The 25,359-nt window shown below is 61.0% G+C and overlaps 2 protein-coding genes and 1 long non-coding RNA gene across 9 annotated transcripts in view; 1 reads left to right on the top strand and 2 right to left on the bottom strand.

Moving 5' to 3' along the window:
* Positions 1–3,221: 3,221 nt before the first annotated feature.
* LOC132344961 (uncharacterized) lies at positions 3,222–4,516 on the bottom strand. Its single transcript, XR_009494053.1, has 3 exons — positions 4,431–4,516; positions 3,466–3,690; positions 3,222–3,305 (listed from the first exon to the last, which is right to left on the bottom strand). It is a non-coding gene; the product is annotated as an uncharacterized lncRNA (long non-coding RNA).
* Positions 4,517–4,696: 180 nt separating this feature from the next.
* On the top strand, positions 4,697–11,000 carry AQP12 (aquaporin 12). 2 transcript variants are annotated; one of them, XM_005205063.5, is made up of 3 exons: positions 4,697–8,004; positions 9,037–9,153; positions 10,292–11,000. In XM_005205063.5, the coding sequence occupies exons 1-3, from the start codon at positions 7,398–7,400 to the stop codon at positions 10,459–10,461; spliced, it is 894 nt and encodes a 297-aa protein (XP_005205120.1). In that variant the 5' UTR covers positions 4,697–7,397; the 3' UTR covers positions 10,462–11,000. The 2 variants fall into 2 exon arrangements, with proteins under 2 accessions (XP_005205120.1, XP_059741281.1); XM_059885298.1 differs by lacking the exon at positions 10,292–11,000 and having other exon boundaries at positions 9,037–9,620.
* A 2,740-nt stretch (positions 11,001–13,740) lies between these two features.
* Positions 13,741–25,359, bottom strand: part of GPR35 (G protein-coupled receptor 35) — a 35,518-nt gene continuing 23,899 nt past the window's right edge. For 5 of the 6 annotated variants that reach the window (XM_005205069.5, XM_024990335.2, XM_005205067.5 and 2 more), the window contains one exon: positions 22,051–23,335. In XM_005205069.5, coding sequence (XP_005205126.1) covers positions 22,426–23,325 — 900 coding nt within the window. In that variant the 5' untranslated portion in view covers positions 23,326–23,335 and the 3' untranslated portion in view covers positions 22,051–22,425. Of the gene's footprint in view, positions 19,819–22,050; positions 23,336–25,359 lie in introns of those variants that run through there. The other variant, XM_024990336.2, reaches the window with a different exon arrangement.

Genomic DNA, 25,359 nt, shown 5'->3' with positions numbered 1-25,359 from the left:
AATTCTGATGAGTCAATGTTATAAGTAAATAGACATTCTGTGTTCACTGACTGCAAGACTCGCTTCTGCAAAGACGTGAGCTTTGCTGGTTGGTGCTACAGACTCAGGAGGGCTTGCCAGGTGGTGCTCTCGGTGACGAACCCGCTTGCCAATGCAGGAGATTCGGGTTCAATCCCAGGGTTGGGAAAATTCCCCTGGAGGAGGGCATGGCAACCCACCGTAGTACACCTGCCTCTCATAGACAGGAGAGCCTGGCAGGCTACAGTCCACAGGTTTACAAACAGTTGGACACCATTGGAGTTACTTAGAATACACACAGACTCAGCCTCCCCAGTAACGCTGCTGGGGCGCCGGCCAGATAGGGACAACCTGAACCCACAATGTATATGTCAAGGCCAAAGGCCCAGAAGAGCCAACACAGTACTGAAGAAGAGCAAATTTGTAGGACTCACACCACCCAGCTTCAAGACTGCCCATTAGCTTTTAAAACTCAGGATAGGGACTGCCCTGGTGGCCCGGCAGCTAAGACACCCTCCCGATGCTGGGGTCCCAGGTTCTATCCATGGTCGGGGAACGAGACCCCACATGCCACGACCAAGGGTTTGCACGCTGCAGCTGAGACCGAAGACCCCGCTTGCCAAGTGCGCAACAAGTCAAGGTAGTGTGATGCCGGTGAACGAGCAGACAAGTAGGAAGGGTACAGGAGAGCCCAGAAATGGACACACACAGAGTCAGCTCATCTTGACAAAGGACACGGCCGTTCAAGGGCACCAGGACAATCCTCTCAGCAAATGGGGCTGGAGCAAAGGGACGCCCACGAGCAAAAAGCATTTTAAAGAATCTGGTCACAGATCTTACACTTCTCACAGACGTTCAGACGCTACGTCAAAATGGATCTTGGACCTAAATGCAAAACACAGAGCTAAAACTTCTACAAGTACTTATCAATGTCAAGAAATGGCTAGGACCTGGGCTTCCCCGGTGGCTCAGATGGTAAAGAAGGGAAGTGTTAGTTGCTCAGTCGTGTCCGACTCTTTGAGACCCCATGGACTATATCCCACCAGGCTCCTCTGTCCATGGGATTCTCCAGGCAAGAATACTGGAGCGAGTAGCCATTCCCTTCTCCAGGAGATCTTCCCAACCCAGGGATCGAATCTGGGTCTCCTTCACTGGGGGCAGACTCTACCACCCCCAATCCTCCCCCAATCCAAGAGGAGACTCTATCCTGCTGCAATGCAGGAGTTCCGGGTTCGATCCCTGGGTCAGGAAGATCTCCTGGAGAAGGGCAGAGCAACCCACTCCAGTATTCTTGACTGGAGAATTCCATGGACAGAGGAGCCTGGGGGGATACAGTCCATGGGGTCGCAAAGAGTCGGACATGACTGAGCGACTAAGCACAGCATAACAGGACCTGGGAGGAAATACTTGGAAAACAATCACAGGACAAAGGACTTGTGTTCAGAACATGTGAAGAATTATTATAACTCAATAATGAAAAAGATTCACAACTCAGTAAAAAACAAAAAGCATTTGAATGACCGATAAGTAGGCTCCTGACAATGTGGCTCATATCACCTGTCATCAGGGGAATGCAGCTTCCCATCACAGAGGGAAGCAGACACCAGGAGGAGAGACTGCGGGAATCCTCACAGCATCGCGTTTGTGGACACCAAGCGTCTCCTATCTTGCTCCTACTGTTGTTGAGTCACTCAGTCGTGTCTGACCCCATGAACCACAGCACGCCAGGCCTCCCTGTCCATCACCAACTCCCGGAGTCCACCCAAACCCATGTCCACTGAGTCGGTGATGCCATCCAACCATCTCATCCTCTGTCAGCCCCTTCTCCTCCCACCTTCAATCTTTCCCAGCATCAGGGTATTTCCCAATGAGTCAGCTCTTCACATCAGGTGGCCAAAGTATTGGAGTTTCAGCTTCAACATCAGTCCTTCCAACGAACACCCAGGGCTGATCTCCTTTAGGATGGACTGGTTGGATCTCCTTGCAGTCCAAGGGACTCTCGAGAGTCTTCTCCAACACCACAGTTCAAAAGCGTCAATCCTTCGGCGCTCAGCTTTCCTGATGCTCCGACTCTCACATCCATACATGACCACAGGAAAAACCATAGCTTTGACTGTGTGGCCCTTTGTTGGCAAGATGATGTCTCTGCTTTTTAATATGCTGTCTAGTTTTGTCATAGCTTTCCTTCCAAGGAGCAAGCGTCTTTTAATTTCGTGGCTGCAGTCACCATCCACAGTGATTTCGGAGCCTAAAAAAATCTGCCCCTGTATCCACCTTTTGTCCATCTATTTGCCATGAAGTGATGGGACTGGATGTCATGATCTTAGCTTTCTGAATGATGAGCTTTAAGCCAGCTTTTTCACTCTCCTCTTTCACCCTTATAAAGAGGTTCTTAAGTTCTTCACTTTCTGCCATTAGAATGCTCCTGGGAACGTAAATGCTACGACCACCTTGTGGGAAGTAGCAAGAGAACCTCACAGAATTAAGTATTGTCCTGCCCTGTGATTTAGAAGATTCTCTAGCTACTTACCACCCCCCCAAAACCAAAAACATTTGTCTACAAGGACTTACATGAACTTACTGAGAGCAGCTTTATTTGTATTGTAGGGGAAAAAATGGAAGAAAACCTAAATGTTTGTTCATTATCAGAAAGATGGATTAAGAAATTGTGGTTCAGCCATGAAATGGAATTCCACTTCAGAATTAAGTGGGAACAAAACTCTGACACTGGAAACAAAACCAGCCCACCTCCCTGCCGGCCCCCACGTGGAGACGCAGGGCAGACGCAGGACTTGGGTTACATGGGACGGTCCCCAAGCCTCCGATGAGCCAAAGCAGGAAGCAGGATGCCTCTGATCAGGGGCGGGGCCCACTGGAAGGGACGGGACTTCCTGAGAGCGCGCTCCGCTCCCGCCGGGGTGAAGGCATGGGTGCCCTGCATCTGTGCATGCGTCTCATGGGTGAGAGTTCACTCTCAAGACGGGTGTGCTGCACACCATTTACGTTTTATCTAAAAGTATGAAGTATCTAGAAATACAGCCAGTTCAGGCTGCTGACTCAGTGTGGATCACCGGCCAACTCCAGGCAGGATTTCTGGTGGTCACGCGCTCTGTGTCTTCCGACCTGGGCAGACCGTGGCCTCCTGGACCAGGCCCCACGGGGGAGCCATGGGTGGCCAACGGGCAAGGCGGAGGCCCAGGGCTCCAGGGTGCACGGGAGGTCCCCGCAGGCACTCACGCTCTGCGGGAGCCTGAGGAAGCGCGGGGTCCACGAAGACAATCGATAATCTGTAACAGGAAGAGAAGAGAGTTTTACTGAACCCAAACGGAAGACTATCGTCCAGGAAAGAGCTTCCAGATCACTCGGAGGAAGTGCTCCAGAGCGGTTCTATAACTCGTCGGGACAGAGAACGTCGAACAAGTCAGGGATGTGTCCCTTCATACCCACCCGGCTCCTCTGTCCACGGGATTCTCCAGGCAAGGATGCTGCAGCGGGCTGCCGTGCCCTCCCCCAGGGGTTCTTCCCGACCCGGAGATCCAACTCTCATCTCTGCTTCTCATGCGTTGGCAGGTAGGTTCTTTACTGCTAGTGCCTCCTGGGAAGCCCTGTGTCCCTTCAAGTTTCCAAACAGCCCAGCACATACTCCATAGCGAGTCAGCGTGTCCTCGGCACCTGGGAGGGAGTCTTATTGTTAAAGAAGGGCCAGGAAGGGAAGCATTTAACCTTTGTCTTTAATTTGGACGTTCTTTGTTTTTTCAGTTCAGTTGTTCAGTCGTGTCTGACTCTTGGCAAACTCATGGACTGCAGCACACCAGGCCTCCCTGTCTGTCACCAACTCCCGGAGCTTGCTCAAACTCGTGTCCATCGAGTCGGTGATACCCTCCAGCCATCTCACCCTCTGTTTTTATTTATTCATTTACTTTTGGTTGTGCTGAGCGTTCGTTGCTGCCCAGGCTGCTCTCTAGTTGCCGTGCTCGGGCTTCCGAGTGCGGCGCCTTCTCTTGCCGGGGCCCACGGGCTGTAGAGCACACGGGCTTGGCAGCGGTGGCTCCGGGCCTGAGAGCACAGGCTCAGTAGGCGTGGGGCACGGGCTTAGTTGCCCCGAGGCACGTGGGATCTCCAGGACACAGGGATCAAACCCGCGTCTCCTGTGTCGGCAGGTGAATTCTTTACCGCTGAGCCGCCAGGGAAGCCACAGACATTCCCACTGCGCCCTTTCCTTTAATAATTAAAGCATGTATAATGTATGTTTGCTGGGCCACAAACAGGCTATTCCAGTTGGCCTCAAGTTCCAGTTGACTCGGGGGGATATATGTGTGTGTATAGCTGATTCACTGTGCTGTGCAGTAGAAGTTAGCATTGTGAAGCAACTACACTCCAATAAAAATCAATTTTAAGACAAGTTAACTCACGTAAAAGCAGAATGACTTCCCAGCTCCTCAGTCCGTGAGCGTTTCTTTTATCACCGGCTTCAGTCCCAAAGGCTCCCTGCTCCTTGGAGGGGGGGCGCCTGGCAGAAGGGAAAGACAGACACCCCACCAGCAGGCTGGAGTCTGGGGGCGTGTCCGCCTCCTGGGTGAGGTCAGGCCCTGAGGACCTTCCTGCTGGGTTAGCCTCACCCCTTTCCCGGGGCGTGGGGGTGGGGAGGCGGGGGCAGACGCCTTCCACTTCCGGGAGAGTTCTGAACCCAAGGTCGTCTGCCAGGACAGCTGAAACATTCAGCTCCTGTCCCTAAGCTGCAGGTCTCTGCCCCCGCCCCCGCCCAGGCCTGGGCTCTGCGGGGACGAGTGCCTGGTGGGGAAAAGACATCAGACCTGTGAAGGGGCGGGGATGGGGGCGTCAGATGGCAGGGCCCCTCTGGGTAGCAGGAGTGCTTGTGGGGGCAGAATGGAAGCCTCAGCTGGTCTCGAGCCCCCCACGTTAGAAGTGCAGTGACCTGCTCGGGGAGATGCGTCCCCAGCTGGGGCGCCGTCGGGAGCAGGCGTCGGGTGCAGAGACCAGCACTGCGGCAGGAGGCAGGTTAGCGTGGGCGCGGCCAGCGGCGAAGGCGGCCTCCCACGCGTGGCACCCTGCAGCTCCCGGCCTGGCCGAGCTCCTCAGGAGGAAACTCACCCTGATTTGGAGGGCAGTTCTTTCATCCCGGTGGCTCAGCTGGTAAAGACTCCACCCGCAATGCGGGAGACCTGGGTTCAGAAGATCCCCTGGAGAAGGGAAAGGCTTCCCACTCTAGTATTCCGGCCTGGAGAATTCCATGGACTGTATAGTCCACAGGGTCGCACAGAGTCAGACGCGACTGAGCGACTTTCACTTTCATCTTTGGAGTCGAGCTCCTGGGAAGGAGGGAGGGGGCCTGCAGGGATGTGAGGGACAGAGCAGCAGGGGTGCAGGGCCGGGGGCCTCCAGGTGGGCTTGAGAGGGAGTCACCTGGACCCCTTCCCTGGCAGCGGTGGCTGGCCATGAGGCCTCTGCCTGCAGAGGCCGTGGCTCCTGTGCTCAGGACCCCCTCCCCCTTCTGCAGGGGCAGGCTGGGGCCAGCCGCCTGTCTCCCCGGGGGCCCCTCCCCAGTGACCCTCCGCCTCCTGCGCCCGCTGCCTTGGCCCCTGCAGGGTGTGGCTGTGTCCTGGAGACCTGGACTTTGGCCTTCAGCAGCAGTGCCCCCAGCCCCAGGCTCAGCCCCCTCCCCTGGGAGCCTCCTCCACAGCCAGCTCCCGCTCTCTGCTCCAGCTCAGGCCTGTGGGCAAGGGTGCTGCACATCCCCAGGGCCCCCTGCCTGGCTCGGGCCTCTCCTCCGCGTCCTCTGAGCCTCGCTCAGCCTGTCCCCTCGGCCTAGAGTGGCCGCCGGGCCAGGGGCGGCCTGACAGAGGCAGTGGCCCTGCTTCTTCAGGTCCTGAGGTCACTGCGGAGCGTCCGTGACCACGACCTGGGCCATGTGCCCTTGCAGCCCGGCCGGTGTCCAGCAGAGTCACGGGCGGAGCACCGGACTTCCAGTCCCTCCGACTTGGGAGCCAGGGCCCAGCGATGTCCTCGGGCCAGGCGCTCACCTGGATTCGAGTCGGGTGTGGAGAGGGGTTCACAGGGGACCCCACTTGCCTGGATCGGGCCCTCTCCTCCAAGTTCACCACGTGCCGGGGCCTTCAGGAAGGCTCCGAAGCCCCCAAGCAGCCATTTTGCCCGAGACTAACTCACTTCTAACTTCGAGCTTCCCTAGAAACGCAGGTGACATGGCCACCCTCCAGGCAGAAGATCCAGGGCAGTAAGTCCCCTTCTCAGGAGCCTTCAAGCTGCGAGCTTTCAGAGCTGCAGACGTCCGTTCCGTCAGCGTCAGGCGTGAGCCAAGCGGCCCTCCGTCTCCTGTTGCTGATGACCCTTCAGCTCCACCGTCTCCCCTCCTCTCTCCTCCAGTCATTAACGCTTCTTGCTGTTCACTCCATGCCAGCTGCTGTGTGCCAACTGCTGTGTGCCAGCCGCTGGTATGTACTATTGCACTTTTCAAGGTTCTGTGTGTGCTGTAAGGTTGAACATGTTTTTGTTTGTTTGTTTTTTATGTATTATTTGTGTAAAGAGTATTATAAAGGGCTTCCCTGATAGCTCAGTTGGTAAAGAATCTGTCTGCAGTGCAGGAGACCCCGGTTTGATTCCTGGGTTGGAAAGATCCGCTGGAGAAGGGATAGGCTGCCCACTCCAGTATTTTTGGGCTTCCCTGGTGGCTCAGCTGGTAAAGAATCTGCCTGCAATGCAGGAGACCTGCGTTCGATCCCTGGGTTGGGAAGATCCCTTGGAGAAGGGAACGGCTACCCGCTCCAGTATTCTGGCCTGGAGAATTCCCGAGACTGTATAGTGTATATACATATAGCCTGTATATTTGTGTAAAGAGCATGGTAAGCCTATCACAGTCACAAAACTACGCAGCGTTGTGTGGCCGTACAAGCGCGCTCTCGGAACGGAACTGCTCGCGTGTAGGTGACTTACCGTGTGAGGTGAGGTGGGCCCGTCTCTGCAGGCTCAGCTTCCAAGGTGCCCAGAGCGGTCCTGCCAGGGCGCCCCCTGCTCCCCATGTGGGGCTCCTGACCCAGCACACGGCCGCCCTCCCGAGGGAGCTGTGCCCAGGGACCCTCCCCCGGCTGGACACAGGCACAGGCGCCTGCCAGGAGCTGCCTGGTGGAGCCAGGGCCCCGGGCTGAGTCACGGAGCCCCGGCAGCTTTGGGGAGCAGCACCCGGAGTGGCTGAGGGGGGCTGGGTGTCCCCGGAGGACGCCCGACTGAGGGGCGGGCCGGGGAGGTGCTGCGGGCGGCGCAGGTGTGAGGCTCCCACGGCTCCCTCCCCGCCCGACACGTCAGCTCAGGCCCTGCCGGCCCGTCCTCCCGGAGCCTCCAGGCCGATGGCCAGTCTGAACGTGTCCCTCTGCTTCTTCCTCGCCACCTTTGCCCTCTGCCAGGCGTCCAGGAGGGCGGCCAAGGCCCTGCTCCCCGGGGGCGCCTATGCCCACTTTGCCCGGGAGGCGGCGGGCGCGGCCCAGCTGGGGGCCTGCTGCCTGGAGATGCGGATGCTGGTGGAGCTCGGACCCTGGGCTGGGGGCTTCGGCCCCGACCTGCTGCTGACCTTGGTCTTCCTGCTGCTCCTGGTGCACGGGGCCACCCTGGACGGGGCCTCAGCCAACCCCACGGTGTCCCTGCAGCGGTTCCTCCTGGCCGAGGCCTCTCTGCCCTGCACGCTGCTGGAGCTGGCGGCGCAGGCGCTGGGCGTGCAGGCAGCTGGTGCCCTGACACGACTCTACTGGGCCTGGGGGCTCAGCGACCTGCACGTGTTGCAGAGCCTCATGGACCCGCACTGCAGCTCAGCGCTGCGCACGGCCGTACCCCACGGTGCCCTGCTTGAGGGCTCCTGCGCCTTCCTGCTGCACCTGGTTCTCCTCCGCCTCCAGGGCAGCCTTGCCATCCACAGGGTGCTGGCTGTGGCCCTGCTGCTCACCGCCGCGGCCTGCACAGGTGAGACTGGCTGCCCGTCCCTGGGGCTGTGTGGCCGCCCATGAGAGGGGCTGCAGGCTGGCCCGGGGCTACCGGGCCTGGGGTGGCCACTGCCTGGGCACCTGCTGGGGGTGGTGGCCAGCCAGGTGGGACTCAGCGCGCTGGGCAGGGACCCGACCCTGGTGGGTCAGTCCTTTCCGGCTGGGTCTGTCCGCACCCCAAACTGCTCCTGTTCATCCCGGGAGGCCGACACCTGAGGCAGACGGGGGGTGGGAGGGGGGCTCCTGCTTCCTCAGGGCCAAGGCTCTGGTCTGGAAGCCCCGGCGTCCTCCGTCACCCCTCTTGGGGGCCCGGGACTGCTGTTTCCTCCTCAGCCCCTGCCTGCCGCCTGCTGGGCCCACCTGCCACTGCAAGGCAGCCCCCAACCTCTTTCCTCCTCCCTCCTCCCTCCTCCCCTCCCTCCTCCTCCTCCTCCTCCCTCCTCCCCTCCTCCCCTCCTCCCCTCCTCCCCTCCTCCCCTCCCTCCTCCCCCCTCCCCACCTGCCCCATCTGGGGTCTGCCCTCCCCCACCCAGGCCAAGCCTCCTGACCAAGCTCTTGTGGGTCCCTGAACCCCTGTGGAAGCCTCCCTGACTCCCCCCAAGGCCCAGGCTCGGCTCTGGCCCTGCCCAGGGGAGTACCCCACCCCACTGGCCCCGCGCACCCCTCTCCGCTGCTGTTTCTTTGTTCGGCCAAGTCTCACTCCTTCTCGCTGTCCCTGTCTCTCCTTCTGTGTTTCCCCACCTCTCTGGGTCGCTCTCTCTCTAAGATGCCCTCCTGCGGGCGTGGGGTGTGCAGAAAAAGGCTGGGGAGCCGATCCACGCAGGGGTGACAGGTCGGGAGACGCTCCTGTCCGGCTGCTGCCTGACCCCTGACCTCTGGCCTGGGCTGGGCGGCTGCCTCCCCGTGTCCCAGTTGGCACAGAGGGGTGGAGCCGGGCCCCCCAGGTGAGTGGGTGGGTCTGCTGGGCAGGCGGCGCAGGCAGGCCAGAACGGACGTCTGCACTTCCCCGCAGCCGGGCCCCTGACGTCTGCCTTCCTGAACCCCGCGCTGGCCGCCTCAGTCACCTTCCGCTGCTCGGGGCACAGCTTGCTGGAGTATGTCCAGGTGTACTGGCTGGGCCCTGTGACAGGTGAGGGGCCGGGGGTCCTGGGGGCGGAGGCAGGCCGGTCCGGGCTGTCCTCTGGGACAGGAGTGGCCCATAGGGCGTCCAGCTCGCTGGCCGGGATCGGGGTGGCGCTGCTCCTGGGGCCTCCCCCAGGGTCCCCACGGGGGTCCTCGCAGGGAAGCTGGAGACGCAGGCATTTGGAATAGAGCGTTTTGGCCCCAACCCACGTGGGCGCTGGCTGGAGGGGCTGGGGCTGTCCTTCAGAGCTCTCAGCCGGCCTGGGAACCACAGAGAAGTGAAGGCTGGGGACAGCAGGGCCACTCACCCGTCCCCAGGTGGGCGCGGGAAGCTGGGCACAGAAAGCCAGGCGCGGGGCCTCTCTGGGGCTTCGGCCTCCTCCCCGCCCCCCAAGGCGTCCGGGGCTTACGGGCACATTGGTCCCGTCCCAGCCCATCCTCCGTCCTCCACGTGTCCCCTGAGAAGGACAGCAGTCACACGGGGTTGGGGTCCATTCTTCTCCAGGGAGACCTTGTCTTAAGACACCTGCCGAAGGTGAAGTCCTGCTGCGAGGTCAGGGAATGACCTGAATCCAGGGGACACGGCTCCAGCCTTTGACCCCCGAGCTGCCATGGTGACACTGGAGCCATCAGGACCCCCTTGGGAGCCGCGAGGGGCAGAGGCGGGGGGGCCAGGACCCGTGTGCACGCGCCTGCTTGGTTCAGGCAAGGGGGCCTCCCGCCCTCAGGGGGATGAGAGGCGGCCAGGTGGGGGTCCAGGGTCCTCCACTCAGGAAGCTCCGGGCAGAACCTGGGGGTTAGGGGTCAGCCAGGCCCCACCCCCGACCCCCAGCCCCCTCGGCCCCACCTCCACGCTCACCACCCCGTGGATGACACGCCAGTGTCAGGAGACTGCCCCGGGAGGAAGGCGCACTTGTGCCCAGAACACGGGCCCAGAGTGTGGTCTGCGAGAGCACACGGTTCCCGGTCCCGACCGACCTCCGGGGGAGGTCGGCCCCAGGGGAGCGCACGCTGGCAGGAGCCGGGCCAGGGCGGGACCTGGCCCCGTCTGTGGGCCCCTGTCCGTGGAGGGTGTGGGGCGCGGCATCCGGCGGTCTTGGGCCCAGGGAGCCCCCAGCCTCCGTGTGACCCTCACTGTCCCGCAGGCATGCTCCTGGCCGTCCTGCTGTATCACGGCCGCCTCCCTCGCCTTTTCCAGAGGAACCTGCTCTACAGTCAGAAGAGCAAGTACCGGGTCCCCAGAGGGAGGCCTGTCCCGGGGCCTGGAGGCAGCCAGACGCCTGAAGAGGGGAGCAGAGGACGGGGGCCTCGGTAGTGGGGGGCAGCCACTGAGTTCCAGCCACGCCAGCTCCGACCCCGTGAGCAGGGAGCTAGGGCCCAACTGTGGCCGGACCCGCGGGCTCCCTGAGCTGAGGGCGGGGGGCAGACCTCCAGCCCCTTCTCCCCACATGTCAATAAACCGTCCGTGAGGCCTGCCATGTCCCTGGGCCTGACAGGCCGGCGAAGGGCAGGCAGGGGGCGGCAGGGGGTCTCTGGGGCCTCTCCTCTACAGTTGTTGTTCAGTCACTCAGTCGCGTCCGACTCTCTGCGACCCCATGGACTGCAGCACGCCAGGCCTCCCTGTCCATCGCCTCCTCCCGGAGTCCACTCAAACTCACGTTCCTTGAGTCGGTGATGCCATCGAACTGTCTCTTCCCCTGTAGTCCCCTTCTCCTCCCACCTTCAGTCTTTCCCAACCAAAATCAAAGGTAAGACCTAAGAGGAGAGGCCACGGTCCAGGGTGAGCACACCCGGCCTTGAGGAGACCACAGGTGGACTGTCCCAGTGCTGGTGACTGGCCGGCCTGGACACGGCCCAGCGGCTCCCGCACCGAGACCTGCTGGGGACGGCCAGCGTGGTGGCTGGAGCCCGCTGCTACAGGGGACACGGGACACCCAGCCCCACCATCCCCCTGCACCCTGCCGCCCTGAAAGCCCTCATGGCTAGGCACACACAGCAGGGCCGTCACTGCAGACTCCAGGTTCTCCCAGACTCAGAGGAGCCCCCAGCCATTTTCTCCCCAAAGACCGGAGCTCACCTGGAATCTCCCACCCCCAGAGAACACAGCCCCTCAGCTGGGGGTTCCTGCAGCCCCAACCGGAGAGGGAGGTTGGTAGGGACCCCAGCCCAGGGCCCCACCCTCTCCTCGGGTGAGACAGACAAGAGGGAGAAGCCAAGCAGAGGCCCTGGGTAAGCCCACCCATCGAGGGTATGCCGCGTGGAGCGGTGTCTGCCTGCACCAGCTTCCGGTGTGGTGGGCAGAGAAGGGAGACTCCCCCCACTTGCTATGGCTGCCCACCCTTCAAGACCTGTGCCCCACCTTCCCCGGCAGCGAGGCTGCTCTCTGTGGGCTCTGGTCTCCTCTCCACCCTGCAGTGGCCACCTGGGATGGGGAACAGGCCTGGGTCTCTGAAAGCCCCCCTGGGAGAGAGCAGCTTCCAGAGAGACGCAGGGGCGGTGATGAGATGGGGCGCCTTCCCTGGGGGTTCCTGGAGCCCCGTCCCCCAGGGGGTCAGCACTGGGAGGACGGTCACTGCAGCAGCCGCAGGGGTGAGAGGTCACCCTGGGCGGAGAGAGGGGTCCTCACTGGCAGCACCAGGACCGGTGGGGGCAGCCGCTCAGCTGTCCCCACAGAAAGGCCCTGCAGCTCCCGCACAAGGGCTTCCAGGACAGGGACCCCAGGCACTGGGGCTGTGAACTGTTCAGGGAGACAGTTCAAGAAAAGCGCAAACGTGGGCGCTGGAATACATGATAGCAGCGGGTTGTTAGAATTATTCCGGGAGTTTGGAATCTCTGTTTTGAAAAACGTCAACATCGCAGAGCAAAATCCACAGGCTTGGGAACAAAAATTAAATTTAAGGAAATTACGCAGAAAGGAACAGAATGTTCATATGAAGCTTTGACGAGCCAGTTACTACACGGACAGCGACTCAAAATTAACTCTTCAATAAAACTGAAGATACAGTGAGAAGAGTGCACACAGAGCTGCCTGAAGTGACACCAAACCAGGAGCCAGTTTCTTTACGGCCTCCAAGAGCGAAAGGAGGTGTGAGCGTGACACTGCAAAGACTCGCATTTAAATTCAAACGTTCACAGAAATGACTTGTATGAAGGTTAAATCTTTTCAGGAAAATTGCTCTGAAAGAATTGTTGTTCAGTTGCTAAGCCGTGTCCAACTCTTTGCGACTGAGTAGACTGCAGCCTGCCAGGCGTCCCCATCCTTCACCATCTCCCCGAGTTTGCTCAAACTCATGTCCATTGAATCAGTGATGCCATCCAGCCATCTCATCCTCTGTCGTCCCCTTCTCCTCTGCCCTCAATCTTCGCCAGCATCAGGGTCTTTTCCAATGAATTTGCTCTTTGCATCAAGTGGCCAAGGTATTGGAGCTTCAGCTTCAACATCAGTCCTTCCAGTGAACATTCAGGGTTGACTTCCTTTAGGTTGGACTGGTTTGATTGCCTTGCAGTCCAAGGGACTCTCAAGAGTCTTCTCCAGAGTCTTCTCTTCTGAAAGAATCATCAGCTCTAAATGTCCTAGAACTTAAATTTCAAAATAATTAGAAAGTATCCCCATGCTCTCACAGCCTAGTCACATTCTGAACAGTCCCAGCAATGGCTCCATCAGCAGAAAGATCCTTCTCGAAGTTGAGAACCGTCAGAAATGATTGCAGTCCTCTATTTGTCCAGAGTGGCTGACACTGCTCTCAGCTCGATGAACGGAAGATGAAGTTGCCAAATGTAGACATTTTAATTAGCTAATTAATAAATTTGCAGAAAAGGGAGACAGGAAAATCGGACAATTAATCAAAATCTCTTGTGAATGAAGGATAGTAAGTCCCCTACGTGCCAGCAGGTTCTAAGAGTGTGTTCATAAGCCCAACAAAGCCAGCCTAGGTACACAGCTAACACACTGCTGTAGGTGCCTTGCTGTAGTAGGGCTTCCCTGGGGGCTCAGATGGTAAAGAATCTGCCCATCACCTGGCTACAGGTGAGAGGGCCGCCCTCCACTGAGGCCCCAGGGGCAGCCCTGGGACCGTCTCTGCACCCCTTTCTTTCCCGCCCCTGTGCTGGTCTGAGTGGTCCATTCTTAGGGCAGGGAATGATCAGGGTGGTGTTGGGAGGGGCTCTTGGATGGCTCTGGTGGGGGGCGCTCTGGTGGGCGGGGCCTCCCTGGTTCCACCTGTGGCTTCATGGGCTGCAGACGCCACGGCCCGGCATCCAGGCCGGCTCCAGAAGGGGCTCTTGTCTCTGGACTGCTGCCCCCTCCCTTGCCCCGGCCCACCCCCCACCCATCCTGGCTGTCATGATGGAAGAGTCCTCTGGAGAGGAGTTTGTGTCTGCAGAGAGGACCCCGGAGCAGCCCCACCCCAGCAGGGCTGCAGCCCTCAGAGCTGGTTCCTTCAGCACTTCTAGGAGAAACAGCTGCTTCTGGAGCTGGGGCTGGAGAGGCTTGGGGTGAGCCTGGAGCATCTGCCTCCCCACCCTCCCCCAAAACACACCCACACTGGCGGGAGTGTGTCAGAAAGACAGCGACCCAGCCGACAAGGCTCCTCAATGGCCAAGACTGGGACAAGCTGGGCAGCGTGAGCAGCAAACTCCTCACAGAAAACAAGCCTCAGTTCACCGTAGGGGAAAGGTCGGGGTTGGGACTAACGTACTCACACAGCAAGGGCCTGCCGCAGAGCACAGGCAGCTCCACTCCGCATTCTGAGAAGAAGCGGAGAAAGAAGGTGTGTGTGTGTGTATAGCTGAGTGCTTGCATCTCCCACCAGGCCCACAAAGCCGAGGCCAGAGTCAGCGTCCGCTCCTGGCTGGACCCATTTGTAGTCTATGGGGCTACGGGGTGTCAGTCTGACTTGTCAGCCTTGTGAGGTCCTCCCCTGGGGAGCCTGCCCCCAGCCTGCCCCCAGCCGTCTGGGTGCAGGAGGCCGTGTCTAGACTCAGCCCATCTCTGCGTGGCTGCAGAGTCCCCATGCCCATTCATGCCGTGAGCCCAGGGTCACCTTACCCTCAGAGCACCCATGCCCACTCATGCTGAGAGCCTGGGGGGCCACCTTATGCAAGAGCACCAGGATAGCCATTTGCCAATTCCAATCACCTCTGATCCTGGGAGGGGTACTTCTGATGGGTGTTGAAATGCTCTAGTTTAACGCAACCCTTAAATTTCCATGGCGATTTGCATGGGCCCTAATGGACCAGTTTCCCATTGCCCATCTGCCTGACTGGCCAGGTTATGGCCACGACACACGAGTCAGTAAAAACCCAACACAGAGGCAACAGCGCGTAGTTCAGCCGTGAGCCGATTCGCTTTCCCCTTCTTTGACCAGACGGTGAGCACGCAAGAGGATGCTGTCCATTCTCCTCTGACTGCCGGAAACCCGGCAGGCCCTGCTGCCTGAGAGCTGCTCATGGGCACCGCTCGCATGGCAGTGGTGTCTGGCAGCTCCTCGGGGGGTCCCAAGGCCACTGCACGGGGGAAAGACTCCCTGTTCATCGACGTTCCCTAGGAGCACGCACCTGTCCTGTTCATGGACATCCCTGGGAGGACGCACCTGTATAAACAGGTAAATAAAATTCCCATCTCATTCAGGAACTCTGCCGGTCACTGACCTCCCCACTGGCGGGTCTGTGGCATCACATGGGATGTTCCATGATTACTCTGTGTCCCTGGGTCCGGGAGGGGTCTGTCACACCTGATGCCGGCTAGTGGGTCAGACGTCTCCAGCGGAAATGTTCCTGTCCAGCACCCCAGTGGTGACCGCTGGGGGGCGCTCACTGACCCCTGCCCTAAGGTTTCTCCTGGGCTCCACACAAGGTAATTCCTGTCGCTTTATAGTTCAATTTATCCTTCCTGCGCTCCAGCCTCCAACGGGACATAGTGAACCTGGAGGTCCCTTTTGTGCATCGGGCATCTATACACCTTCGTATTAATAACGTCTGTGGGCTGGACCACCTCACCGACCTCCATTTGGAATGTTCCATCAACGTCGGCCGAAGGGTGGGTTTCCAGGCCTCCTGTTGTACAGGATCAGGTAGGGGACACGCCCCAAGTCACACACAGAATGTGCAAACACTGCCCATGTTCAAACCTGACAATTTTCATCCAAACTTTCACCCCAGTCTCATCAGCTCTTGCCTTCCTGTCTCCTCTAGTCCAACGTTCACTTCTGTTGGGGTGTCACCCACAGCTGTTGGAACTGCAGGGCACAGGGCTTCCAGTCAAGGAGCCCTAGAAGTGACCCATCTCCGAGGTGACACCCCCCACCCCAGGCTTCTGAAGATTCAGGGCCAAGACACATGCTTTTCTCCACTAAGAGCTTTGAGTTTCTCTTAGGAGGTAAGTGCTTCAATATTATTCCATTTGTGGGAAGAGTAATTACAGTGTCTTGTTGCAAACAAGGGTAATAAAATAATGCAGACCCACAGCAAGGATTCTGTCTTCTAAAATCATTTTGATGTTTTTCTCTTTCGGTTTTATTGCTGTCGTTTAAGTGATCAAACGACATTTCAAATGCAGACCTGATAGAATTATAATTTTTAGGGCAACGAAAGAGGAGAATGAAAAAGCTGGCTTAAAATTCAACATTCAGAAAACTAAGATCATGGCATCTGGTCCCATCACTTCATGGCAAATAGATGGGGAAACAGTGGAAACAGACTTTATTTCCTGGGCTGCAAAGTCACTGCAGATGGTGACTGCAGCCATGAAATTAAAAGACGCTTGTTCCTTGGAAGAAAACCTATGACAAACCTAGACAGTGTATTATAGAGACATCACTTTGCCGACAAAGGTTTGTCTAGTCAAAGCTGTGGTTTTTTGAGTCGTCATGTACGGATGTGAGAGTTGGACCATGAAGAAGGCTGAGTGCCAAAGAATTGATGCTTTTGAACTGTGGTGCTGGAGAGGTTCTCCAGCATTGGCAGACAGGTTCTTTGCCACTAGCACCGCCTGGGAAACCCACTGGCAGTGATATTAAGTCACAAATAGAGGGGCCAAGGCCAGCAGTGTCTGGACCCACAGGGCCGTGCAGCAAGTCCAGGGAACGAGATGGGAGGAGCACTGAAAGCCGCTGCTGAGTCGTTCAGGGGACGAGTGCAGGCAGGACGGGCCCTTCCCTATCCTCTGCTCAGGCGGCAGTTTGCAGGGGGTGGGGGGTGGGTCCTCAGAATTTCGTGTCTGAAAAGGAGCGCCTGAGGAAGGCCACCCTGACCCCCATCATTCCCAGCCAGGGAGTCCCTCTCAGGAGTCCCGGCTGTGCCCCCAGAGTGGGGATACGGCTCAGGAGAAGGCAGGGAGGGGCAGCTCACTATCAGAGTGGTCCTCACGCGGGGGCTTAGAAGCCCCTAACAGACGCCAGCATTGGTGATGCTGACAGGTCCTGGGTACACGCTGGGCGATCACGTCAGTCAGATCCCTTGCTGTGCTCACAGTGTCCGCGTCCAAACTTCCAAAGTTGGAATCCTAACCTAGCCCAGCTGGATGTGATGGTCTCAGGAGGTGATGAGGTCACGAGGGTGGAGCCCTCAGTAATGGGATTGGTGCCTTTGGGAAAGAGACGCGGGGGGGCTCCCGCATCCCTTCTACCAGGGAGGGCCCAGCAGCAGACAGTGGTCTGTGAGCCACGAAGCGGCCGTGCTGGCACCTGGACCAGGCGGGTTCCCGGAGGTCCACTTCCAGCCTCGGGACCTGCCCTTTGGAAGCCACCCCCTCTGGTGTTCTAACAGTCCCCCTCCCAGACAGGGGCAGTCCTGCACCCAGGAGCCGGGCAGGTGGGACGACCCCCGACCTGAGCTGCCCGCGTGCCCTGGCTGGGTCTCTGCCGAGCAGCCTACTTTCACCCTGTGGTCTGGGTCACAGTGAGAATTCACATTCCCTCCATAAATTAACTGAAACTTCAATCACAGCCGGACACAGCCGCGTGGTGAGAGGCAGGTGTGCTGGGAGGCAAAACCCGGGCCTCCGCCCCCTTTTTCTGGAGCCTGAATGTCTTTGGGGAGGGGAGGGTGAGATCAGTCAACCCCAGCCCCACCGAATGAGAACCTCTCGGGAAAGAAGTTCTGGGGCGGGACATAAGGGTCGGGGTCTATTCCTGGGTGGAGCCTAAGGGGCGGGGCCTATTCACGGGCGGGGCCTGGGCAGGGGGCGGAGCCTAGAGCAGAGGAGGGGCGAAGTGGGCGGCTCCGACGGCCTGGCCTGGCGCCTCCACACTGAGGCTCCGACCTTGCTCACCCTCGAGGTGCCAGCCTGTCCCTGCCACATGTGGGACACCAGGCCAGGCCCAGCAAGCTAAGCAGTGCCGAGCACAGTGACTCCGGCCTCCCAGCGTGCGAGGCGCAGTGTGCAAGGCGGGGCTGGGGGTGTCCTTGAGACAGGACACAGCGTGACCACTCGGGCAGTCCACCCCCCTGTTCTCCAGAGAGCACCCTCCTGGTTACAGGGTCACAGCTGCATCCGCCTCCTTGCTGCCGGGTCTCCCTGCTTCCTTCTGGCCCTCACACCCCTCCACACTGGAACCCTGGCACCCTCTCTGTTGGAAGCCCTCCTGCTTCCTCCTTAGCCACGCCCCCCTCGAGTGTCCCTCGGAGTCCCGTCGTCACCCCCTCATCATGTTCAGAGTCCCCATGCTGGCCTACACCTGCCATTGCTGTCCCAACGCCCCCCGTGCCACCCTGGCCCTGGTCAATCTCCCCTTGGACCCCCCAGAGCAGCTCCCTGTCCTGACCCTCATCCAGCGTCCAGCAGCACATGGCGGGGCCCACGTGCAGGGCGCTTCCCGCTCTTCTGAGGCACACCCTTCCCCACCTTCAGAGCAGCCCCTTCTCAGCCCTGCCCTCTTATCTGGCCCACTTCCCAGCCTCTCTCCTCTCCATTCGTCCATGGGGGACCCCAGAGTGCAGCCCTGTGAGGCTTTGGGTGCACATTTCCGAGTCCAGTGCCAGGCACAGGGCAGGTTTTATCAGCGCATACTGATAAACAAGTCAGCTCCATGGGCTTGTGTTCACCCTCAGGACGCAGCCTCGGAGCCAGTCAAGAGGCTCTAGCCAGCCCCCTACGTGGACAGCAGCCCATCCCCGCTCTGTGGTCTGACACCCAGCTCCCCACCACCTGCTGAGCCCCAGCGTTGCCTCCAGGGGGCAGTGGTCTCTGGACCTGGTGGGAGGGCTTGGTCTCTGGCACCTGATTCCCCAAGGGGACCAGCCCTGAAAGGTGACTCTGGGGCCCTCTGAGGCAGGGGTGAGGACGCAGCAGGCCAATGAGCCCGCCCTCCTCCAGTGAGTGTGCCACCAGCCTGAGCCCCGGGTCTCGTCTGTCCCTGGGTCTCTGTGAGGGGAGGTGCCCATGGCCAGCAGCACATGTCCTCCTGGAGTCAGAGCTGGGCCTTCGTGGCTGAGGTCAGAGGGCAGCACCAGCTGAGGAGGGTGGCTGGACCAGCTGTGCCGGGATGCTTTTCACTGCACACGGAGTGCGCTGGGACGGGGAGGCAGAGGGTCTGGCCCTCCCAGGTCACTTGCAGCTCAAGGTTGTCTTCCAAGGCGGTGCCCCTCTTCAGGAGTCCCAAGGGACCGGTGGTCAGGATTGAATCTGGTGGGGCAGACATTGTACTCTGCAGTTTCCGGGATTGGGGGCATGGAGGGCCAGGGCCCCACCTCCTCCTGTCCACCAGCTGCCGCTCTGGCCAGCAGAGAGCCCCAAGAGGAAATGGGGGCAGGGGCTGTGGCTGTGCTCTTGGCCGGCTGAGAAGCTCTGTGCTTGAGCCACAGAACGGATGGCTGCGCTTGATCTCCCTGGCACTGGAGCTGTGGTCAAGAGCACTGATGCTGCCAGCAGCCTTGGCCACCTAAACGGCTCCTCTGGTGGGCCATCTGAAGCGCCCCTGTGCCTGGCCCCAGAACAGCATGCCCGGTGCTAGCGGTGGGGGAATGGGGAGGCCTGTGCCTCCTGGCAGGAGAGGACCCTAGGGCCAGGCCGTGCTGGGAGGCCGTGGGTGGGGCACCTGCACGGGCAGAGGGGGGTTCCCACCAGCCGCGCTGACCGCCGTGTGGGTCCAGGGCCCTGCTGCACTGTGTCACAGCCAGGATGTCGATCTCCCTCAGGTCGGGGCTGGTGGCCTGGCAGGAAGGTGGGTTTGGCCTGGGGCTGTGCCCTGCCCGAGGCCTGTCTGCGCTCATTCTGCCCGAACAAATCTCCCTGTGTGTCCTGGGAGGCTGAGGTGGGACCTGGTCACCTGAGGCTGTCAGGAGCAGCTGCCCTGCGGCCCTGGCCTAGCACGAGCCCCAGGCGGCCTCCCGCCTGGACTCACAGTCCAGCTTTGTGCTGGTGCTGATCCGGCCACTCGATTCCCCGCCAGGCCCTCTGGCCGCAGTGGAGTGGACCGGTCCTGAGATCCATGGGGGTCTGGGCGTGGCAGGGTCCCGGAGCTTCCTCTCAAGCCGTGCTGATGACGCACCTGCTCCTGCAGGTGCTGGCCTAGTGGACACTCTGCAGGACCCCTTGCCAGGGGCCTCCCAGCCAGAGTGCCTCACCTCTCAGGCAGGATGCTGCCGGCTCAGCAGCAGTGGGCAGTGGCTGTTGCCTGGTTGACCACAGGAAGCAGGTTTCTGTCCAGCTACGCCAGTCACGGCAGACCCAGAGCTGCAGGGAGGCAGACGGAGACGCTGGTCACCACCTGCGACGACATCGCTGCCCACGCTGCGGCCACTGTGGTCGTTCCCCAGGCGGCAGCCACAGACACCAAGGTCGACAGCCTGGGAGGGGGTGGGACGATGTGGAAGCCTCAGCGGGCTCAGGGTGGGGGTGCCCTGCTGGATGGACTTCTGGACCACAGGGGGAGGCCGCGCTGTTCTCTCCCCTCCCTTCCATCTTCCTCTCCTCCTCCCCCTCCATCCTTCTCTCCCTTCGCCCACCTCCATCTTCCCCTCCCCCTCCTCTCCCCCTCCCCCATCTTCCTCTCCCCCACCTCCATCTTCCTCTCCCCTCCCCCACCTCCGCCTTCCTCTCCCCTCCCCCACCTCCATCATCCTCTCCCCCTCCCCACCTCCATCTTCCTCTCCCCTTCCCCACCTCCATCTTCCTCTCCCCTTCCCACCTCCATCTTCCTCTCCCCTTCCCACCTCCATCTTCCTCTCCCCCTCCCCACCTCCATCATCCTCTCCCCTCCCCACCTCCGCCTTCCTCTCCCTCCCCACCTCCATCTTCTTCTCCCCCTCCCCACCTCCATCTTCCTCTCCCCTCCCCACCTCCATCTTCCTCTCCCCTCTCCACCTCCATCTTCCTCTCCCCCTCCCCACCTCCATCATCCTCTCCCCTCCCCCACCTCCATCTTCCTCTCCCCCTCCCCACCTCCATCTTCCTCTCCCCTCCCCCTCCCCCATCTTCCTCTCCCCTTCCCCATCTTCTTCTACCCCTCCTTCTATCTTCCCCTCCCCTCCCCCACCTTCCCCTCCCCTCCCCCACCTCCATCTTTCTCTAACTCTCCCCCTCCATCTTCCTCTCCCCTCCCCCACCTCCATCTTCCCCCCTCCCCCATCTTCCTCTCCCCCTCCCCCACCTCCTTCTCCCCCTCCCCCATCTTCCTCTCCCCCTCCCCCACCTCCATCTTTCTCTCCCCGCTCCATCTTCCTCTCCCCTTCCCCACCTCCATCTTCCTCTCCCCTTCCCCACCTCCATCTTCCTTTCCCCTCCCCACCTCCATCCTCCTCTCCCCTCCCCACCTCCATCTTCCCCTCCCCTCCCCACCTCCATCTTTCTCTCCCCTCCCAATTTCAGGTGCCAGCCTGGGGCTCTCTCACAACTTGGGTCAGGGTGCCTCCTCCCCTCACCTCAGGGGTTCCACCAAGGGCCCCTCCAGACTGTGGACCTACCACCTCCTCTGCCCAGTGGGATAGGGGCCCCAGCCCTGGAGCAGTGGTACCCTGCCAGGCAGGGGGTCTTTGGCGGCCTTTTCTGAGCCTCTCCACCCAAGGCTTCATCAGATCAGCTCAGGACCTTTGCTGGTCCAGCTCTCCACCCTGTTACCCCATCGGCCCCAGACCACATGACTCCTGGGAGGTACTCCTCCCGTAGCCCCGGGTGTGGGCCCCAAACTCCTCTGGCTAGAAGAGCTGGTCCTGGTCCTTCCTTGAGAACCCCTGATCTCCGCCCGCTCTCGAGGACCCTCTAAAGGGCCAGAAGGGGTCCCAGGCTGGCCCTTGGGGTTCCCGGGTGGCAGGAGAGCAGGAGGGACCTGGGCCTGGGGGAGAGCAGGCTGAGCCATCACCTGTCTGTCTGTCAGTCTCTCTGCCCCTCCTCCCGGCTCTGCCCTCATGCTCTCTCCTCGTTCCCTGGAGGCTCCTTCTGTCTCACTCTGCTAACCGTCTTCCTCACTCTCGTCCTGTCCCCGTCACTGTCCCCCCTTTCTTCCTTCCACACTACCCACCCCTGCGCTCTCACCCCCGTTCTCTCTTGCTTTCTCCCCATCTGTCTCTCCTTCTCTCCCATCTCTCACTTTTTCCTCTGTCCCGGAGACTGTCTCTGTCTACAGCAGCTCCTAACACCCAGGCTGAGGCCTTAGATGGCTCCTGGGACTCCTCCACTTCTGGCCCTTGTAGATGCCGTGTCACCTGCTGACACAGAAGTTAACTGTCTCCCCACCTCTCCCTACACCTGAACTTGGAGCTCAGGACCAGCTGCTCACACTCAGGCCTGGGCCAGGCCTGGGACCGACAAGGCAGCTGAGGACCAGCCCTCCCTGGCGGCAGCCCCCGAGATGATGGGGAGTGGGCCAGGGTGGGAAGCAGCTGGCAGGGCCCGTGGAGAGCCCCCAGGTGGAAAGCCCTAGAAAGCCACCTGGGAGACGCCCCAGGCACTCCACCTCCCACTACGCGGCCATGGGTGGCACAGAGCCCCAGCGGAGCCCTTTATTCTGGCCCCTGTGGGGCAGTAGCAGAAGACTGGCCATCAGAGCCTCAGGCACCCGGCAGACACCCCCGTCCCAGTGCCCCAGGTGTGCCAGGCTCTGGACACAGCAGGGTCCCTGGGCTTGGCCCTGCTCAGGCCCCATTCCTCCTGTGCCCATCCTGTCCGTCTTCTGCCCCGGGGGTGGGGGTGTTGCCTCCCCAGGCTCCATGCCCAGGTTGTCCTGCTGAGTTGAGCCTCCTGAGAGTGTCCACAGCCCACGGCCCACAGCGAGTTCAGGACAGATCGTGGGGCTCCTTGTCTCTGGTCACTGTTCCCCCTGGGAGGGGAGCCATGGCTCACCTCCTAGGTCAGGGTCATGGTCACACTGTCCTTGCTCTTGTGGGCCTTGGCTCTGGGGGATGTGGTTGACACAGATGCCTCCTGGAACTCCTTGGCCATGAAGTAGTAGCAGATGGCGTCTAGGCAGCAGTTGGCGTCTGAGAGTCTGCTCGTGATCTGCATGGCCACCTTAATGGCGCAGGTCTGCAGGCCCAGGGCCACGCGCATGGTCAGCACCATGTGGAAGGGCAGGAAGCAGACCACGAAGACGGCCAGGTTCGCCAGGACCATGCGAGAGGCTTTCTGCGTGGCTTCCGCCTGGCCCGGGTTAGCCTCGGGCCTCTGGGTCAGGGCGGTCACCACCTGCAGAGAGCAGAAGACCAGCACGGCCAGCGGCAGGTAGAAGCCCAGCAGCGAGAAGACCCCGGTGTAGGTGCTCCGCCCGGAGCGGACGGCGAAGCAGAAGCCACCGTCCTGCACGTCCAGGAACCAGCGGAGCACCAGGGAGCCGAGGACCACGGCCCAGAGCGCGGTGCACACAGCCGCGGCCCGGCCGGGGGAGCGGAGCCTGCGGGCGCGCAGCGGGTGCCGCACGGCCACGTAGCGGTCCACGGCGATGGCCGTGACCAGGCTGATGCTCATGTACCTGTTGAGCAGGTAGACGGCCTGGGAGATCTGGCAGAGCGGCGTGTCCTTGGAGGTCTGCTTCTGGAAGTACAGGAAGGAGGGCAGGGCGCAGAGCAGGCAGAGGTCGGCCACGGCCAGGTTGGCCATGTAGATGCGGGTCTCTGTCCACCGCGGCAGGCGCCAGCACAGCACCCAGAGCGCCAGGCCGTTGAGCAGCAGGCCGAGCGCCAGGAGCCCGCCCATGTACGTGTAATAGACTGGGTTGGCATCCCAGGAGCTGCAGTTGCTGCTGTTCATGATCCCGGGGCTGCAGAGGGGGAGCAGGGTGTGAGATGGGTAGGCCAGCCGGGGGAGTCTGACCACCCCCACCTCAAGAACCCCAAGTTGACCTGCCCAAGGACACCCCAAGAAGCCCCGAGGCACCCTCTAGGCCACCTATGGGAAACCAAGGCCTTCAGAGGCCCGTGGGCCTGAGATGGCTCGGGGAGCCAGCCTGAGGCTGGACCCAGGTCCCTGTGCCTGAGCCTGCCTCTGCAGGGACCTGCTGGCTGCCGGGCAGAAAGGACACCCCCAGCCCCAGCCACGCCAGCTCCACCCGCTCTCAGACCCCAGGGGCCCCACTCCACCAGCTCTCAGTATGGGGACCCAGGGGTGGCCAGCCTCGCCCCAGCCCAGTGCCATGCTCACCAGGGGAGGCTCAGAGGCAACTGCGAGACAGGGACCCCAGGAGCCCTGGAGTCTGAAAGCGGGTAGACTGAGGGGCCCGTGGGGTCCCAGCGTGGCTCACTGCCCCCCTCCATGTCTTCCGCAAACCTGGCTGCAGGAGGCACCCGCGTCTGACGCACTCCTGCACCTCAGCAGGGCGGGCATCTCTCGACCGGGCCCTTCCTGGCTACCGAGGTCCAGGGCAGCAGGGGCCACAGCTCGGGCCTCCAGAGAAGTCCAGCCCCCCTCTCTCTCCTGTGCTGTGTCCTCTTGCTGGGGGGATGGTGGCTGGGTGCTCTGGTTCCCAGCCTCCCTCCCTCCTCCCCTCCGAGAGCCTCCCCGGCTGCCCTCAGGCCCACCTAGCCTGGCCTGATGCCCCACCTGGTTCGAGAGTCCCCTTGAGTTCCCCGTGGTCAGGGCTGCCCTGTGGTTCTGGCGGCCTTGGGGTGTTGCCGGGTGACCTCCACCCAGTCGTCAGAAGCTCCCACACGGCCTCACCCTCCACACCTCTCGCTTCCCTGCGCACGCTCCATGACAGCCCAGGACTGCCAGGACCAGCTCACCAGCCTGGGGATGGACTTGGTCAGCGGTCTGATGTTCCTGGTGTGGCACCCTGAGCTGGGCGGCACCCGGAGGCACGGGTGTCAGACGTGTGGGACCATGGAGCAGGCCTGTGTGAGTGGCAGGCACCCTCTGGACCCCCTCCCACCCCTCACCTTGCTTCCTCCAGCTGGAAGGGCCTGGAGGGGTGGGGGGAGAGGCCTTCCTTCCTCCATGAGCACCGGGCCCCCTGGGGGCTCCCTGACCTTCAGACGAGGTCGAGAAGGGGGTTCAGTCCGTCGGGGGGTGGAGTCTGCTCCCCTGCCCCCTCTCACACACAGGAAGGGAAGAAACATCCAGAGGCGGGGGTATCAGGCTCACGGGCGCCGGGGGTGGGAGTGGGCGCTCATTGCCTGAGACACAGCCCCCTGGGAGTGTCCAGGCCACAGTCCATTAGGGGAGCTGGAGCACAGACCGCAGCGAATAGCGGCGGAAATATTCCACCAATTGTCCCGGTGAATCCCTTCTGAATTTTAAGGGCCCATTTGCCAGCAATTCAAGCTTCACGAATGCTTCCGACGTGTGTGAAACCTCTCTCCTCATGTTTGAAGGACTGCGCTTGTTCACCCCTTGTTCTGTGGCCCCAGGCCTGTGCCATGCGGCTCCCCAGACTCCAGAACCCACAGGGGCAACTGCTGGGGTCCTCCCTGCCTGCCTGTCTGCCCCTGGCCCAGAACCCCCGAGCCTGCTGGGAGCACGGGGTGATTCTGCCACACGCGCGCCTCCGGGCTGTCTCCCCACCCGGGCGGGGTCCAGGACGGCCCCTCGCTACTCGGGGCAGCGAGGCCTGCGGCAGCGGTCACCCAGGCGCTGCCCGGGACGGCAGGGGGAGGCAGGCCTGTCCCTCACGGGATGCCCTGCACCCGGACGGCTGTCTCGGGGCTGTGTCCTGCTCCACACTCGTGGGTGTGTTAACTTTCAGTTAACAGCCTCGTGTGGCCCAATATTTGGAGAGAGCAAGTTAAAAAAGCTAGCTGCCATCTTTACGTTTTCCCCTTTATAATGACTGATAACTGTCAGGGAGAA

The sequence above is a fragment of the Bos taurus genome, chromosome 3 (genome assembly GCF_002263795.3).
Source record: "Bos taurus isolate L1 Dominette 01449 registration number 42190680 breed Hereford chromosome 3, ARS-UCD2.0, whole genome shotgun sequence".
Classification (NCBI taxonomy): Eukaryota; Metazoa; Chordata; class Mammalia; order Artiodactyla; family Bovidae; genus Bos; species Bos taurus.
The sequence above is the reverse complement of the archived record's forward strand: the minus strand, read 5'-3'. Positions and strand labels throughout refer to the sequence as shown.